Below are 18,568 nucleotides of genomic sequence, written 5' to 3'. Positions count from 1 at the left end.
TTCCCTCTTCATCCTTCACAGCCCACCAGGAGCTGTGAATGGTAGACCCCTCCTCGCATTTCGCTCCGCTGGCGAGCATCAAACCGGTCGGAGTGAGTGGAGACTGAGCGGAGCGCGCGGCTACGGTCAGCGGTTTTCTGGTGTCATGTTGAATAACTAGCAGGATAGTGGATATTTTTTAAATAAAAGGGTAAAAACCGTGCTTTAAAAGTAGTGACATACACGTGCTTTTTTGTTTTTGTTTTTTTTAATTCCTTGGATTTTTGTGCGCGCTAAAGTGGCCAATGCGCATTTTACGCACTGCAGGTAACCAGTGTTTTGGAGCTCAAACAAACAAGAAAGATGGATTAAAAAGCAAGTCGAGTTTGCCGTTACTTCAGAAGAGCTCAAATGGCGGCACTTCGTAGGAAATTTGGCGAAGACTACCAGGTGGTTAACACAAATCGCGCCACCACTTTCTCTGCTCCGGTCAAGAAGAAGCGCCAGCGCTTCGTGGACAAGAACGGTCGCTGCAACGTGCAGCACGGAAACCTCGGCGGGGAGACCAGCAGGTACCTCTCTGACCTCTTCACCACTTTGGTAGACCTCAAGTGGCGATGGAACCTGCTCATCTTCATCCTAACTTATACCATCGCCTGGCTGGTCATGGCGTCTATGTGGTGGATCATTGCTTACATCCGGGGAGACTTGAACCACGGCCACGACTCGTCCTACACCCCCTGCGTGGCCAATGTTTACAACTTCCCCTCAGCGTTTCTGTTTTTTATCGAGACCGAGGCCACCATCGGCTACGGCTACCGATACATTACAGAGAAGTGCCCCGAGGGCATCATCCTCTTCCTGTTCCAGTCGCTGCTGGGCTCCATAGTGGACGCTTTTCTCATCGGCTGCATGTTCATAAAAATGTCTCAGCCCAAGAAGCGCGCGGAGACGCTCATGTTCAGTCAGGACGCAGTGATTTCTCAGCGAGACGGCAAACTGTGCCTCATGTTCCGCGTGGGCAACCTGCGGAACAGCCACATGGTGTCCGCTCAGATCAGGTGCAAACTCATAAAGGTAAGCTCGCAAAGACCGACACTCTGACGATAATAAGGCCCTGAAGACTAACTGAAGCGCCGGGGTGTAGGGGCCGGGTTGAAGTTGAGATCGTGCTCTAGATAAATCACACCTTCTGTCCCCGATAAAGCCATAAAACAGAGGAGATCCTTGAAAATAAAGGTGCAGTAAAATGAACTAATTATAACCTAGAAGACTCCCTGCTGTTTCTGTATTGGTCTACAGCGCCTTATCTCGGCGGCATGGGGCTTTTTCTTTGGGGTATTACATACTGTGAGCCTGTGCCAATAGTAGAAGCTTGAGGAAAGTTAAAAAAAAACAAAACAAAAAACAGCCATTTCTTTTTTGCACAATGACTGCGCTCTTGACTGATAGGTTGCATCTCGTAGGACTCGTTATTCCATTTCCTCTCTCTCTCATCTGGGTCCACGTGGAAAAGAAACAGTTGCCTCTTGCATATCAATGATTGAAATTAACCTTGGTTTTTTGTTTTGTTTTTTTTCCAAAGGGGATTTGTAAGCAGGTCCCCCTATACAATATATGCCTTGTTAAACCAAACAGGCTTAAGGTAGTATTACCATAATCCATTCGGCTGCGGGATGGTGAGGCCAGGTGCATCCCAGACCACAGAGATAACAGAGCAAAGGGAGGGCTGGTCTTGGTGGGGAGCGCCGCGGTGAGGCTAGTCGACACCGTGGCGCCAGCACCAGTTCCGTTTCGGGTGGCGACACCTGGACAGATAGGTGTGCGTACCAGTAAGTGGATGTGACAGAGAGATGGTCCCCTGGATGAGGGGGTAGGCTAAATGAATCGGTGGTGAGAGGGAGCCTTGGCACTACCACGGATCGCTGAGTCAGTGAAACGGCGCGGCTGGGAGAGAGCATGGAGGCACACGAGGGATTTATGACAACCATAGAGAAATGGATTAGTCTGCTTCTTTGGTTCTAATGTCGTGCCACGTCGCCCCCTCCAACCACCGTCGAGCTCAGCAGATTTCGGGGGAATACAGCTCATGAACCTCGCGCTCTGAAGACAGGCACCGACGCCGAAAATGATCGCAGACAGTCGCGAGGTCGACCGGCTCCCCCTTTGACCGTCGTGACAGAGGCTCCTTCCAGCCACAAAATGGGGCCGTAAAGAAGACAAACAGCATCGGCCGGGTGCTTGAGGCTCGTTTGTGCCCGCGTTCTGCTCTGCACAGTCACCGTCGAGCGCACGGCGCCGGTCAGCTTAGTGATGCACGCAGGCAGAAGGGGGGAGGCCGGCAGGACCGAGCCTCTCCACGGTCACAAGTACGGAGGGAGCGAAGAGCCCAGCTGGCACAAAGTAGAGTTGCACAAATCCACGTGGACTTCCCGAGTCTGCCCTGTGAAAGTGAGCAGTAAGCTCTCAGCATCTCGAATCCGACCCTCTCCGCCGGTGTAAACACAGATACGATACCGTAAAGGGCGGCGGATCACTGCACTGGAAGTCATAGTGATAAACAGTCTATTTTAAGTGTGTTAAAACCGAAAGGCGGAATTGTTTTTTGAATAGCCATGGCACCCGGAACTGGAACATGTATAATGATAATAATAATCAATAATCAATAATAATCACACAAAAAAAAGAAAAGCAACATTGTAAAGAAGACAAGAACAGATGATGCATCGAAAAATAACTGAAGCAATTTTTATACTGTAGAGCCACAAACTCTTTACCTTTCCTTCTGGAGAAAGACCTCTCTGCCACCCCAACATCATTTTTACACTCTCCTCTGTGTGAAATCCAATAAATGCTGTATGCTCTGTAGTTTTTTTAATTTATTTTTGTTTTGGCTCCAGGGCTTGGTGGTCTAACCTTATTCTTTCGCTTCACAGACTCTCGTACTGAGACCAGAAATTTTTGGCTGCAGCTCTGCCAGAGTACGGAACGCAAAAAAAACAAAAAAAAAACAACTAAAAATAAGTGACTCGTAGTGCATGAACAAAGGCATTGTTTAAGCTGAACGTAGCTTCAGATATAACACATCTCATACAGTGTTTGGAAAAAAAAAACAACCCTTAATTTAAAAAACTAAAGTAGTCATATTTTAGACTGAATGCTTTCGGTGCAGTCCCTGGGTAGAAATGTTGGTGGTGCTGTTGAACTACAGCCCCCTTCCAGTCATTCCTAATGTAAAATACTCAGACATTAGTGGCAGAGGAATCATTTCAACTTGTACAGGGACAGCGCCTGAGAGAGAGAGAGAGAAAGAGTGTTGGAGAAAAGGTTGTTGTGATGACTTTTTTCATGCTGCATCTAAATCAGAGTAAATGAACGAGTCTCTCACATAAAATCTAACCAGATGCACTCAGATTTTTCTGTGAGTCAAAACAAAACTGTTTCTCTGACACCACCTCCTACTGTGACAATTTGTTTTTGAGAACTCCCTGAAAGTTTTGCCGGTTTTTATGATTTAAACTGCAAGCTGGCTGCGTTTTAATCTTTGGTCTGACTATGACACACACTACTGTGAACAACAGCAAAGTGCTGTAACCCTACCCCTGCGACTGCAGTCCCAGTACTTGAATGGGACGCTATAGAGCGATCACCTTTGCAGCTATGACGACACAAGCTCCGGATCTATAAATAAAGACTTGTTAAGTCAACCGTCTAAGGTTAGTTCCTGTAAAAGGACGGTCTTAACCCCCTTCACTATAAACTAAACATTCAGCAACATTCAGTATTACCCCAGTTACCACATATGGAGTCAAAATAAAGTAGTCTCTTGCCTTTCACAAACCTAAAGCTTGCATACATGTTCAGTGTTGAGCATGTAATTACAAACTCAGCTCTGATTGGGCACTTATAGTGGTTAAAGTCGTTAATCTACTGAGTGAATTGCTTCCATGCATAGTTTTTTTAATTTGGCTTGTTAAAGGAAGCCATTGACCGTGACGATCAGCTTTTTCCCTGTTCCGTTTTAAATACTTTTCTGTAGGAGAGTCGAAGTAGAAAACACCTTGGATCGAAACAAGCGTGATTGGGTGTCTCCGGGTTGTTGCTCAGACAATTCAAAGGACATCTGCACAAAGCTGAACCTTTCTCAACTTCCTCACGTTTCGCTACTGGGCGACTTTTCGGGATTTGAATTGCGGTGTGTGGCCCCAGCGTGTGTCTCAATTCACAGCCAACGGCATCTTCTTGCACCTCCAGTGTTCGAGTCCATATGTGTGAAAGGGGGTTAGGGATGCTCGTTGTCGGATTCCACCTGTTTTCATAGCGCGAGGGTTGTAAGATATAGCTGCTTTCTGTTTAGCAAAGGCTTCGTACGGTTGGGTTAGGCTCGATCAGAACTAGTTCGACTACACGTTGTCCGGCCATGTCGGAAATGAAAAGTGTTTATAGTTGTTCTTAACGGCCACGTTCCAAGGTGGAGCGAAAAGCTGGCCGACATAGAGAAGGGGGACACATGACATCCTTTAAAAATGGGGATAGCGGCGCACATTTTCAGGCCGTCACTCCAGGACAGCATTCAGTTGTTCAAATGAAATGTGACAGTAGAGGGTGGGTGGGTTATGTAAAGTTACAGAACTGGTCGGACAGAGCCCACCCCCCCGCACCCCCCGCGGTTTGGGGTTGCAGACACAGAACTGCTCTCAGTGCAGTACAATGCAAGATAAAAGTACCAGCCTTTTTCCTAGTGCAATAAACAAACCCACTGGACTTTGGTTTGAAGTATCCCTGTGCCCATGCCCCGATACAGAACTTTGGACTTCCCTTTTTCTCTCTGGTGATGCCAACGAAGTGCTTTTGCCTGTATTAACTAGGGACACACTGCTCACCTAGCTCTGTTCTGAGGACAGTTGGTCTGCACTAGAGGGGCAGGAAACAGCCTCTGCTTGTCTGTGGAGTCAGTAGTGACAGATAAAAAAAGAGGACATGGCATCTATATCTGCACCAAAGAAGGATGTTATCAATATAATCTGTCAGATGATGGTAGTGAAAGAAATCCCTTCACCTCTGGCACCTTACAGCAAACAGCACCCAGCAGCCAAGACAGTCTGATGGGTCCTGGTTACCTGCAGCAAAACGATCAGTGTGAATTGACACATGTAGCATGGCTGGTGTGAATCAGAGGGGGTGACAAAGCTACTATTGGTGCAGAAATGAGTCCTCATACGATGCCACGGCTCTCATTTTGCCCAGTCTAAGTTGCCACATCATTATGTGTATTTACAAAAATGCATTTATTGTAGAATTGGGTTAAATGTGCCATTTTTAGGTAGCAAATACATGTAAACATTAGGCTCAATGATCCATGAAGATGACAGCTTAATCTCAAGAGTTCCCCTTAAATGACAAAGCCTGTTTGAAAGTGAACCGCTTGCTGGCGCCAATGTGATGGGCCAGTAAGTCAGCGCACCAGAGCTCTGCTGAACTGTTGCAGATGATTACTGGATGGCAGCAGACAGCAGAAAGAAGGGAAAGACAGACCAGTGGGAGCTTTCATCCAGAGCCCCCCCCCCCCCAAAAGCAGTTGAAATGCATCCTTGTATTGCATCTGCGGCAGCCTCCCAGGGCACCTAGCATCCTAGCTGAAAATATGACTCCGGCATAACTGGGAGGGTGGGAGGTGGGAGGGAGAGAGAGTGAAGGAATTGATTTAGAGTGATGGAGAGTGGATGGAGGGAGGCTCACAGTAAGACTGGGGAGATATAAAAAGAGTTACCGACAGATTTAAAAAAATATATATATATTTTCATTGTATTTCATTGTCAGAGATACTGTATACAAGGGGCATAACTCCTCACGGCTATACAACTTCTCAGATGACTGCAGGATTGTAGCTACACTAGTAGCTAAAACTAGAATTGATTTCCATTTATTTCGTTTCTAATAAGAATAGAGATGGAATTATACTATCAGGTTGTAAGGGGCTGGAGAGGCGCCTTGAACCCCTGCAGCCGTTGATTAGCAAGCCCCAGAGCCAGAAAATTCTGGACCGCTCAGGCTTCTCTCTCCTTTGTATCCTATTCTTGAAATATTTAGAGTCTACACAGGTGTATGTTTTGCTGTAGGTGTGTGTATGCTCATAAGTGCACAAGCACACACACACACACACGCACACACACAGACAGAAATTCTGTTTTTTTGTTTTGTTTTTTTTTTACCTTGGTTTCTTTTATTAAGTTTTCTCTCTGCGGCTTTCAGTAGAAGGCATGTGTGAGGTGGAGTGTGTATTATTTGTAAGGTCTTAGCCAGCAGACTGAAGTCAGAAATTCACAAGCACTAAATTACAGCCTTATTATTCTCGAAATCAACACTGCATCTTCAGGCCCCTGACAATAATAATGTATGAGCCCTGTTGCAGTATTATCCACACCCAAGTAGAAATCAGAGGCAGCACAGTAAAAGCAAAACAAATTTTTGGCCAAGAACGTTATGACACCATTTCTGCCCACTCCTGCCAAAATCACTATGTGTCACATTGAGAATTAAAAAGGAAAAAAACAAAAACAAAACCAGACCATCAGCAAATTCCCGGATTTTGGTATTTCCAAATAAGGTCTAATACTGTTTTTATCCTGGTTTTCCTGTACCAACCTGTCTAATTTTTTCATATTGGTGGAGCATAAGCCTCCAGAGTCACCTAATCAGTATGATTTCACATGCCGCCTGATCACATGAATAACAATCCGACCAAAGCTTGCAGGTTTTCTGACTTTCCGGTTTTCACAGACCACTGAGAAAAAGGCAGCCGAGTATCCATAGAAATGCTCTTCATATTATGATTCTGCATCACACAGTTTATGAAGTGGTGTGCTTTTAATGTAGCAAGATTAGAAGTAAGACTGAGGAGTCAGGATGTGGATGAGCTTGTAGTTCATCTGAGTTCAAATAGCATCATTAACCATCAATTAACACTGGCTTAAAAACCTGTGACTCTGTTTTAGTTGCCTAAACTTAACCATACATCACCTGTCACTTATTGTAAAAAATAAATACATTTTACGAACCCTGGCGTTTATGTCCATTATCAATTTAAAGTGAGTCAGAAAGATGTTTTGTTTTTTTTCTTTATAAAACTTTAATGGACCATGTGGTGTCATCTTTTTCGGTTTAGTGAGTGGGTACTCAAACAATAATTGGTCAAACCAAATTGGGATGTGCCGTGATGCAGAAGCTGTTTTCCTTGCGGCGGCAGATTCAGTCAGTGAACAGCCGTCCCATTAGTGCACACATAAACTTGAGAAAAACAGCTATCAGCCATTTTGAATGTGCTTGCCCACATCTTTCCGTCAGAGCCATTAAAAGTGTTAAAAGTACAAGAAACAACAACAAAAATATCAAAGTTAAAGCAACCTTGTCCACACTAAGTCCGGTGCATTTTTCTTTTTCATAATGGCCTCCCGTTCACATTAAGCTGGCGCTGTCATGTCCAAAAACTGAGCTTTTCAGAATATGCTGTGCAGAGCAGATAAATCTGAAAGTGCAGACGTGGCAGAGGGAGAAAACCAAGCTTTTCAATAACGGTCTGGTCAGTTACACCTGGGAGCTGTGAGGAAGTACCATTAAGAAGGCTACTTTCTGTCGCCTATGAACCTCTTCATGACAACTCATTTTAAATGTCCATATAGCTGACAACAGTTTCTTCACTAAAGGAGCTATATGTAAGTTTTTGCTATTGCTACGTTAGCATTAACAGCTGTTTACTTGAGAGTCTAGAAGAAAGGTTGTGAGTTTAGCATCAAACTTCATTACTTTACTCCTCAAATGCTTTCTCCAGCATTGGAAAGCATGTTTTGCTTCTATTTCAATCTTCCATCTTCTTACACGTAGCACATTTAAAACACAGCGTTGGAGAATGTGGAGCGAACGAGAGGACACAACGGAGGTTTAACCAGCTGTGACAGAGGCCGTGCCCTTCCTACTCCTTACCAGATGCTGACTGTGATGCACAATTTCTTTATTTTCCGACCAAAAGAGGACGAACAACAGACGCTCGTGTGGACAGAGACCTTTTCCAAAATCAACCTGAAAATGCCAATGTGGACACAGTTTTTCACCTAAACAGCATTGTCAGATTCAGCCGATTCAGTGTTGATATAGTCTTAGACACAAGTAAATGTTTGCAGTTTCCTAGTTTATGACTATCGAAGAAAACTGCATTCGATCCCATATAGGACTGACAATTTCATTGTACTCTCAATTCGATTTTGAGCAATTCATCTCACCCAATCGAGGCCGGATTGGGTGAAACGTTAGGTTTGCCAAACCTTTCTAAATGCACTGAGCAGGTAGACGGTATCTAGCAAGTGTTAATGCCTGCATGATTCGGCCGGCTTGTCAGTCGACCTGATTGCATACAAGCTCCTCCGTCCCCCCTTTCAGGCTATTGATTGATCAAGGTCTGGCAGAGCATGGAGGGGAGTCGACTAGGAAAACAGACAGAGATAGAATGCCTCTATCGTCACTGCACACAGTCGTACAGCGAAATTTTCTGTGCAGCTCCCGAGTACAGTTCAAACATTTTTCCATACGTTCATACATACATGCACACCTGTCCATACAGTCAAGCGACAACAAAGCAGATCAAAAATTTAAAGATGATAAAATAAATTTTAAAATGTAAATATGAGGTATTTGTACTTAGTGCTATTGCATCTATGAGGTGTAAGTTCAAAGTGTATAGTTGTTATTGCACATTGACAATTATTTTACAATTCCCCTGTTTTTAGTGTTTAAGTTCTTTAGTCCTGTGGTGTGTGGTGTTATTTTAGGAAGGGGGGCAATGTTTGTGGGTGGCTCTCAGGTAGGAACTGTTTTTGAGCCTGGAAAGTGTGGGTCTTTAGGTCCTTTGGTCTAATCAATTTTATTTATCACCCTTCGTCATCCATGAGCATCATTCACACCAGGGAAACACGTCTTCTTTTGAGCATAAAACAAAGCCATGTTGCCTTTCAAATGATAATGAGCAGCTGACATGTTGACTGGGTTGGTGAGTATTCAGATGGGATGGGTAGAATTTTGAACAGAACCACCTGCGTGTGCTCATCCAGTGGTTCTGCTGTAACGTCCCCCCAAAGGCATCATAGAAAATGAATAAACACAGCCCTGTCTGGAATTGTCAGAGCTCAGTGAGAGAATCTGTTTACTTGTTGGAACAGAATGTCAGATTTATCGAAAAAAGTCAGCAGACAAGCTCAGCTATCTCTCAATCTTTGTGCAAGAAGAAGCGTAGGAAAGTGCCAACGGGGCCCGTGTAAGGAGCTTTGCCTGTCAATGTTTGCATACAGTCATCCATCTTTTTAATCTTAAGTGACAAAGACAGAAAGTGAAAAGTAGAATTTCCCTAAGCTAGCATGAGATAACTCACATTGAGGAACGATGCCAAATAGTATTCAGTGGCCTGTAAGCACCTGACAAGTGAACAATGCCCTCCCGACATGAAAGTCATTCCCCAACATAAATTCAGGAGAGCATCTCATTGATATTCCAATGGAATGCAATGTTTTCTGGCAATGCAAAGCCCGTTTACTCACACTTCACTGTTTGCATCTCGGAGATGAAAACTATAGGGCAATGTCACCGAGCGGTCAGGATGAAATTGGGCTCTGACCGTACAGGAGTGGCCCGGGTGAGAGAAAGCAGAACTAAAGATGTAGTAAACCAACTGAAACCTAATTTATTTTGAATGAAAATCATTTGCATTTTTTGTCATCCTTGATTCCCCCAAACTGTTAAAATCCCCTGTAAATATGATGACAAAAGAGTGCTACCGGAATTACTTTGTGAACTGGAGCATAAGTTCAAAACAGTTCTCTAAACTGTCTTAATCTTATTATAGTCAATTTTCTGCTCAGATTTGTGCTTTTTCTGCCATTAAAACCATACCCCGAACACAAACTGTCCAATCATGACTTAGCAACCGTAACTAGGGCACTGCAGGTTTACTGAGCTTTGGCTTTCTCCACATGCAGAAGCACTGTGCATGGGGCTGTAGTTGGAGACACACTGGGTATCTAAAGAGATTGGAGGGTGGTGTCTCTGTTTAGCTTTTTCAAAACCAAAAACCCAAGAGTAATAGCTGCAATTGTTAGTATGTCCAGATAACTAGTTCACTGCCTACAGTAGTAACCTAATCTAGTTTGTTCCAGGGCCAAGGAGGAAACCATATATTAACTACATTAGTTTATGGGGTTACAGGTTACATTTAAAAAAAAAAAAAAACCCTGTTCACGACTAGCACATCCACTGTGTAGTGTTTCCCCACTGTGAGGAACCCGGTCCTGGCTGCTATCAGAGTTTAGGCTACCCCAGCCAACTTTACCGGAGATAAGTGTTACGTTTGCCGAAAACACACTGACTAGTCGTAATGTTAAAAAGCGAAACATACTTGAAAATTTGCATTTAAGCTAAGCACCTACATAATTATGTTAAAAGAAATAACCGGTCTGATCTTACATTTTTCCATATGGTCGTGTAAGACACCAAAAAACACATTAAAAAAAAACAAACTGTTGCAGTGGTGGAACATTTGTGAGTCATGAACACAGCATTAAAACTGTAAACAAAAAACTTTGACTTCTGTGCCAAGCCATACAAACAAAATCAGCACAAAAGGGTCCCTTCCTAAAACACACAGGGCTAACTAGCTCTACACAGAAATACAAGAACATTATTTCCTCATCTTCCGTATTGATCATCAGGTGGTGAGGATGATGACTGTTTGCCTGGGAAATGAGGCTTTAGCATCAGTCTTTTAGCATGTTACCATATATGTGTAGCCATCAGGTGCATTTTTAACTCCACTGTTACAAGATTCTCGTCACAAAATGAGTCAGCCGGAAAACTGAAAACTCAGCCGGAGACAGAAGAGATGAAAAGCCTGCTTTTTTTTTTGGTCTGCTTTTGTCTGAAATCAAGGACCCACTGTTTTAGAAATTACTAAGAATTTTGATCAGTACATCTGCTAGTGTTACTCACTGTAAACAATTTTTGTGCTGTGCAAAAACGAAAAGGTGTAGCAACAGTCAAGGGAGTGGAGCTCAGCTATTGACATTGACTCTACAGTGTAGAGTGCTGCAGTCAAAGATGATCCATTTGTCTATTCTATTATCACCCCATTTTGGACCAGAACAAACACATCTAGATGACACAGACTCGGTAATAAAAGGGCTTAAAGAGAAAACTGCCTTTGCAGGAGTAATGGGTTGATGATTTTAGTTTTATCTTTTATTTTACAACCAGAACACAAGATCCAGGAATGGAAGAAAGGCTTATAGAGAAGGAGATGGGACTGTGTGTGTGTGTGTGTGTGTGTGTGTGTGTGTGTGTGTGTGTGTGTGTGTGTGTGTGTGTGTGTGTGTGTGTGTGTGTGTACACGTGCGTCTGTGTGGGAGATCATTATGAAGCTGTGTGTGGTGGAGGAACTGTGTGTGTGTTTGTGTGTGTGGGTGGCTGGTGGTTGATGCATCCCAATTATTGGTCGGAGGTGAAACAAGAGCAAAGGGTATAACAACTTAGCATATGCTATTAAAGATTATAAGGGAAACCAACTTTTCTGAAGGTTTTGATGCTTTTTTTTAGTGGAAAAGAAAGATACTGAACATTACTGTACAAAACACAAAATGAAATGTTGTAGCAAAAAGGAACTCTCCTGCTCCTTATCTCAAATGTGATGACTTGCAAAGAAAATCTTAACTTTTGAAGGCCAGATTTTTTTGGCTCTTAAATGACACAGAAATAATGTTTTTAAACCTAACCGTGAAACAAATAAGCCTGTTTCTAGCTTTGCTGGCCATTCATTCAAGTTTTTAGACTGAACTATTTCACAATATTAGTATGTAAGCTGCAAGCCTCTTTTCTGACAGCAGGATGTAAGAAACTGGCTTCAATTTCAAGGTGATGTGCAGAAAAGGGTAAAACAAACTGCTAAGTGAGGGAAGAGAAAGGGTGAACACATTGATTAGAGAGAATAAGACAGGAGAGGAGAAAAAACATCCAGGACCTTGGTGCTGCGCTCCAGCGTCATCTGGGCAATTAAAAGCTTCCGCACCAGTTAACACTATGTGGGCTAGTGTTGTCCAAACACGGCCGTCTCATACGTCCACCAGCAAGTTCCTCTACAGAGCAATGTGAAGTACCAAATCTGTGGACACAATGGACACCAATGGATACTAAAAGGGGGAAGAGAATTTTTTTTTTAGAGAATCGCACCATCACATTTTAGAAAGCAACTAAGTTTTACTCAAATACTATACTTGAGTAAAATTTTGAGGTACTTGTACTGCTTGAGTATTTCCATTTTCTGATATTTAATACTTTAAAAAAAACGTTCCTTATAACACACTATTCACCTTTTTACATGGTGTCATTTAAGTAACTGTCCAAGCCTCAAATAGTTAAAATTATTCAATATTTTACAAAAAAAAAAAAAGCAAAGCTTAGAGAACAGTCTAATAAATGAAAACAAATTTCCTCGTTCTTCTTCATTCAAACAACTTAGGACCCCTCAGATTTATCTTGTGAGCCTGTGGAGGCGTCCAACCCCTAGGATGGGAACCACTAGACTCTGTAGTTAAAAATTGCTCCACCTTAAACAGTGACATTAGTAAGTGATGCATCAGTATTAACAATCTAGAAATATCATATATAAAAATATATCATTCACAGGGGGAATTTTTCTGCAGAACAAGTACTTTTACTGTGATACTTTAAATACATTGTCTTGCTAATACTCTGTACATTGACATACATATACAGTTGTAAAGAACTCTGTAAAGAATCGGGGAGCTGCAGATGCAGATGATAATTCTCTAGCAACACCTGTCATCTTCAGTTTTGTGATTTGATACATAAAAAATATCTATTGTAGCCACTTAAGGTACACGATTGTAAAACTTCCTCCATTTCTGGACTGAAGATACGTGTCGAATTAGACGAAACGGAGGACAGACGGCATGCATCTAATCCTCTCTCTCCTGTCTCTTTTTTCTTCTTTTCTATCTTTATTTCACTTTCTTTGCTTTTCTGTCTGTGTCTGTGCATTTCTTCCTCTCTCTCATTTTGACTGTCTTTCAGTCTCGTCAGACACCCGAGGGCGAGTTCCTGCCTCTGGACCAGTGTGAGTTGGATGTTGGTTTTGGGACGGGTGCAGACCAGCTCTTCCTGGTATCCCCTCTCACCATCTGCCATGAAATCAATCCCAAGAGCCCCTTTTTTGACCTCTCCCAGCGCTCTCTCATGAATGAACAGTTTGAGATTGTCGTTATCCTTGAGGGCATCGTGGAGACCACTGGTGAGGAATCTTTTCCCGCCACTTATTTCAGCTCTTTGTATCCTTTCCACTCCTATCCCATCCTCACTGCTTCTTTTCTTCACTGTTCTCACTCCCAATCTAAATGTAAATTCCTATATTAATATCAAGCCACATAGGATTCCTGTCTAGGAGATACTCCTAATCTAGACTGTGAGATCTCATTTCCCCACCTTCCCAGTTTTGCATATTTGAAGAACGCAGGAAAAAAGTGAGAACGGGAACAACACATGAGAATGACACCCTGATTGAATTATGAGGGATATTTTATTACTCCAGAATTGGTTTATGCCCACTCTATGCATAATAAAAGCCTGTGTTCATAGATGTGTGTGCACTTTGATGAATGTGTCTTGGTTTTAGTAGAAGTTCCTTTCCATTTTTCAGATGGCAGCTGCGAGCAGAGGTATTTCTACGCCTGTGAGACAATGGTATACATCTACCTCTGTAAACTACAGGCAGCCATGCTGAAGTACTCTCAGCGACAGCACTGCTCTCTCTGTTGCATATTCAACAGAACAATTCTTCCCCCAAGTCCAATAGAAATAAATCCATCTCCCTCTTTTTAATTCCGCCCTGCTTCTATCCACCCCCCATAACCCTCACTTTGCCAGTGCTGTAGAAGAAACCCCATAGCTGAATAGGCTTAGAGCAGGAGGGAGGGATCAGCAGGGAAGCATGGAGGCAGGCTCTGTTGATAATACCATTAAATCAGGGTGCAGCCAGAAGTTGCAGTGCTGTGGCACTCAGAGCTGAGGGGTAGAGGAGGGCAGCTCTGGCAGTGTCACCTTCAGTTGTCCAGAATCTCTCTTCATCTTGACTCTAACACGAATCTCTTCAACTTGAACTCATTAAGAGTTATCCTCTCAAATGCAGCTGCTGTTGACACAGCTGTTCAGCTTGTTGATTGTCTCCCACACTCATTCCCATTATTTCTCAACCAGATTTGACAGATTACCACTCAGTCACTCTGATACTTGTCAGTTTTAATTCACATCTTAGAGGCAGTATTGATTCAGTTTTTACACATCAAAATAAAAGGTTTAGCAAAAAGAGAACCAAAGGCTTTTCTGTTAGGTCTGTTGGAGCAGGTATAAGCACTTATAGATAATGGACGAATAGAGAATTTAGTCTTTAATAATCAATAAACTTTACAGTTTTATTGTTTGACTCTCAGGGATGGAATACTGTGCCGAAACTTGGCTAAACGTCATCAATTTATTAATTTTAAACATTTCCTTGTTGAGGAAGAATCGAAAACCAATTCCAAACCATCATCAAATCAATCGACTCATGACAATTCATGAGTCTTGAAATCAGTTTTCTTCATCCAAAAATTTATTAACTTTAAACATTTCCTTGTTGAGGGAGAATTGAAAACCAATTCCAAACCATCATCAAATCAATCGACTCATGACAATTCATGAGTCTTGAAATCAGTTTTCTTCATCAAAACCCATCATACATTAATTAATTTTCAAAAAATACAAACTCAAACTGATTTTGTACTAGTATGGACAGTTAGACTTGGTCCAAAACAGTCCAGAGGACAATAAGGCCTAATCCAAATTGCAGTCACAGTTCACACTCCCAGCCTTGTCTAAAAATCACATTTTTCTCAAGTTACGATGAAGACATACCACAAGGTCAGAATTGATAGTGGGTTTGGTCAGATCCACCTGGATATAAGACATATTGATGCCCAATCCAGCGATGTGGAGGTAAAACAGGACCCTACCTGGACCCAAGTAGAATGAACCCTGCCAAACTCGGGGTCCAGGGTTGGGTCTTAGTTCCTAGGAACCACTAATAACAGAGCAGAACAACATGTGGGAACAGAGGATTCAGACCTTTGTTAACCACCATCAACATGGCCTGATGTTGGTCCCTTTACTCTTTTTTGCTCTGACATGGTGGGTCCATCGTTATCTTACGCTTTCACTAATATGCAGATGACCCACACCTCTATGTATGTGTTTGTGTTATAATTTAGATTCATGCTAAGTAAAAATGGTCAGATTTAAATAGAGTCTCACAGAAAAGGTGAAGCATCATAATGCGCTTTCTAAACAGTGCCAGTGAAGGCTACTGCCAGGGATTTTACATAAAATCTTCTTCAGGGCCGCCCTGCTCGCTGTCTGCCAAGTGTTTGCATAGCTGTGCTGAGGGCTTTTATTTTTATGCAAGATGCACTAAACATTAAGCAGCTGGCTGAATACCCATATGACGCCTGAATGATGAAACAAAACTGGCATGCCTGTCAGGCTCTAAACCCATAAGCTTCCTCTGCACCGGTGTTACTGTTGTCTTATGTATCTACAGTCAGCAGAAATGCAGTCATTCTCCTGGTAGGAGAAGAGAATACAGCTGGAAAATTATCCCTCAAGAGACTCGCCCTCGTGATTAAAGCCTCTGGGCTAATTAAGAATAAAAGTGACCTTTGTCTAGATGTAGGACTGTAGAAGGTTTTCTGTGGATGAAGATGAGTAGTGAGCCTGAAATAGCATTAGGCTATGACATAACACTGCACATATCATCCCTCAGAGGGATGGGATCAGACTCCTACTCTACAGCTAACCGTAGTGTTTCGTGTGTAGTTTATACAGAAAAGCTCGGGTTGAAGCAGACCCACTGGATTAGAAAAAATATGGACTATGTGATTATTGACCACGAAGGACCTCCAGAGCAAGCATCCAAATGTCAACTAAATTATTTTACAAGAGCTGAGGTCAAATGGGGGAAAAAAAGTGTTTAGGATGCTTGCAAGCAGTTCTAATCCTGTATACAGCAGACACACAGGCAACAGTATCTTTGCTTCTCAATTTGTCATTTGTCTTAAATCATGAACAAATATGCACACTAATAAACAACTGCCAAAAGACCATGACATCAGTGCATCAGCAGATAATTGTCTTTGAGATGAGAGGAGATCGAAGCCAGTAAAATTCGCAATCAACACCACAAGTTACGATAAAGACAGGACCCATGCCTCCTGCCATTGATTTATTGATGTGGGAATGGTTCTGGGGCAACTGCTAAGTATGTTGATCAGATTGCCAATTATCACAGCCCACACAAGACACGCTGATAACAAGAATCACTCACCTTTCACCTATATTATCAGCACAAAATGTGGGATTCACTCATTTTCTTAGTTATATTGTTACAGTACATTAGAAGCAACATGCTTGGAATATGGAAAGACAAAGAAGTAATAAAAGTGAGTAGTAATAGCTGCTTTTCTGAATTATGGCCTGTGAATTTACTGTTGAAAAAGTATTTAAATCTCCAGTATGCTACTAAATTGAACTAGATGGTAGACTGCACAGGAAGTAGCACGAAGCAATATTTCCACAAGCAATAAAGAAGCGCAGAGCGGAAAAAGAGATAATGGGAGGGAATGCTGCCATTTCAAATTCCTCTTCATCAGCCAGTATTTGTTTTGTTGGAGCTAATTGTAAACCCCTATTCAATGGCAGTCATTAAAAGTACTACCCTGCCACTATCTTGTAGGAATGACATGCCAGGCACGGACGTCATATACCGAGGATGAGGTCTTATGGGGCCATCGCTTCCTGCCCGTGATGTCCCTGGAGGAGGGGTTCTTCAGGGTAGACTACTCTCAGTTCCACAGCACGTTTGAGGTACCGACACCACCGTACAGCGTCAAGGAACATGAAGAAAAGAATTCACTGCCCTCACCTCTATCCACTCCCACCCCCGCACTGACTGAGAGCCACGGAGCCCGGCGTGACCGGGTGTTTTCTGTGGATTGCATCAACACTTCAGAGGAAAGGGGCCGTCAGGCAGGGACTGTGGGTCGACTGCCTAGCAAGTTGCAGAGGATGAGTTCATCCGGGAAGGAGGACCTGCAGAGGAAGGTGCTTCTGCTCGGCTCCCAGCACTCTGAGAAGGCCTGCAGCACAGGAGACCTGCCCCTGAAGCTGCAGCGCCTCAGCTCCTCACCGGGACCCGAGGCGGAGAATCGGCTACAACTCAAGTCCATCAAGGTCGGCTTCGAACCCATGACCCAGTCTACTGGAGACCTGTACCAGCACAGTCTACCGCCCACACTGTCCCCTGCTCCGGGCCCCATGCATAGCCCTCTGCTCTCAGCTGGAGGGAGGCTGGAGGACAACCTGCCACCGAAGCTGCGGAAGATGAACGCTGACCGCTGAAACCCAGACAGTCCCTGAGCACATTAAAAGGGCTCACACTGACCTCCGACCACAGACAGACTGGAGGAGACATGCTTCACGGAAACAAATTCAGATATGTACTTTACCTTGAGAGGCATTGATAAGAAAAAACAGGTGGCTTGCTGACAATTTCTCTTCTATTGTTTTCTCTGTGTTTTTTTAGGACACCACCTTTACTGGATTTACTGTGATCTTTGTGTTTCATAGCAGAGGCATTCATGCAGGCTTTGTTACACACAAAATAACAAGAAAACACAAATTTCATGCTTAAAGCGAACTTGATCATTCTGCAAGAGTTGTGCATGTATACACTAAATCCATTGTTTAATGTATGCACCACTACATTGAATAGTCAATCTTAGTTTTATCTAAACATAAATTATATTACGATGATAATAAAAGGTTTGATCCTTCTCTTTTGTGTTTTTATTGTGGCAAAAACAAAAAAGAACAAAAACAAAAAACCTCCTGTTTATGAACTCAATGTTTGTGCAACAGTTTTGCCAGATGTCAACAAGTAATCCAACAGTGCAATGCACTGCAGTTTTAGTAGGGCTATTGTTCATGCCTTAATTTTGTCCCCATTGCAAGCGACACTTAATACAGGAACAATCCCATAATTCATCAGTGCATATAAGAGCGAGGGAGAAAGGATAATGAGCTACGCTGCTGCTGAGAGAGAGAAAAATATGAAGGGTGCTTATTGGAGAATGGAGGCTGATAAGAGTCAACCCACCATTCCAGACAGAGGAGTAATGTGGTCATGGAGGCATCCTGTCTAACTAACACACCCAAACAATACATTATGTGGTCGTTTCTCAGATGCATATCCAAGCAGACGACCACAACGTCTGCTCGGTAGAAGTCTTATTCCTTTTATCCAGGTATGTAAGTTATGTACACACTATAGATTTTATCCAACAGTCCTATTTGGTCAGCTTTTTGTATCGACAGTCAGTGGAATTGAAAATTTACAGTATAGGAAAATCTGTGCCTGAGAAGAACCTTAATGTTGTAAAAAAAAAAAAAA

At 42.9% G+C, this 18,568-nt stretch overlaps 1 protein-coding gene across 8 annotated transcripts; it reads left to right on the top strand.

Moving 5' to 3' along the window:
* The first annotated feature begins 10 nt into the window (after window positions 1-10).
* LOC120788144 (G protein-activated inward rectifier potassium channel 1-like) lies at window positions 11-17,921 on the top strand. 8 transcript variants are annotated; one of them, XM_040123691.1, is made up of 4 exons: window positions 11-1,056; window positions 13,105-13,321; window positions 13,727-13,745; window positions 16,853-17,005. In XM_040123691.1, the coding sequence occupies exons 1-4, from the start codon at window positions 391-393 to the stop codon at window positions 16,890-16,892; spliced, it is 942 nt and encodes a 313-aa protein (XP_039979625.1). In that variant the 5' UTR covers window positions 11-390; the 3' UTR covers window positions 16,893-17,005. The 8 variants fall into 8 exon arrangements, with proteins under 8 accessions (XP_039979625.1, XP_039979626.1, XP_039979620.1 ...); XM_040123692.1 differs by having other exon boundaries at window positions 13,727-13,770; window positions 16,853-16,877; XM_040123688.1 differs by lacking the exon at window positions 13,727-13,745 and having other exon boundaries at window positions 13-125; window positions 307-1,056; window positions 16,853-17,921.
* Window positions 17,922-18,568: the final 647 nt, after the last annotated feature.

This window comes from Xiphias gladius, chromosome 3 (assembly GCF_016859285.1).
Source record: "Xiphias gladius isolate SHS-SW01 ecotype Sanya breed wild chromosome 3, ASM1685928v1, whole genome shotgun sequence".
In the NCBI taxonomy this organism is placed as follows: Eukaryota; Metazoa; Chordata; class Actinopteri; order Istiophoriformes; family Xiphiidae; genus Xiphias; species Xiphias gladius.
Note: the sequence above shows the minus strand (reverse complement) of the source record. Positions and strands in the feature narration are given on the sequence as shown.

What these genes read in the sequence shown, in the direction of transcription:
- LOC120788144 (XM_040123686.1), top strand. Translation starts at nt 391, where the DNA reads ATGGCGGCACTTCGTAGGAAATTTGGCGAAGACTACCAGGTGGTTAAC. An exon ending in TCAGGTGCAAACTCATAAAG is followed by an intron (nt 1,057 to 13,104) that starts GTAAGCTCGCAA and finishes ACTGTCTTTCAG; the next exon opens with TCTCGTCAGACACCCGAGGG. An exon ending in GGGCATCGTGGAGACCACTG is followed by an intron (nt 13,322 to 16,852) that starts GTGAGGAATCTT and finishes ACTATCTTGTAG; the next exon opens with GAATGACATGCCAGGCACGG.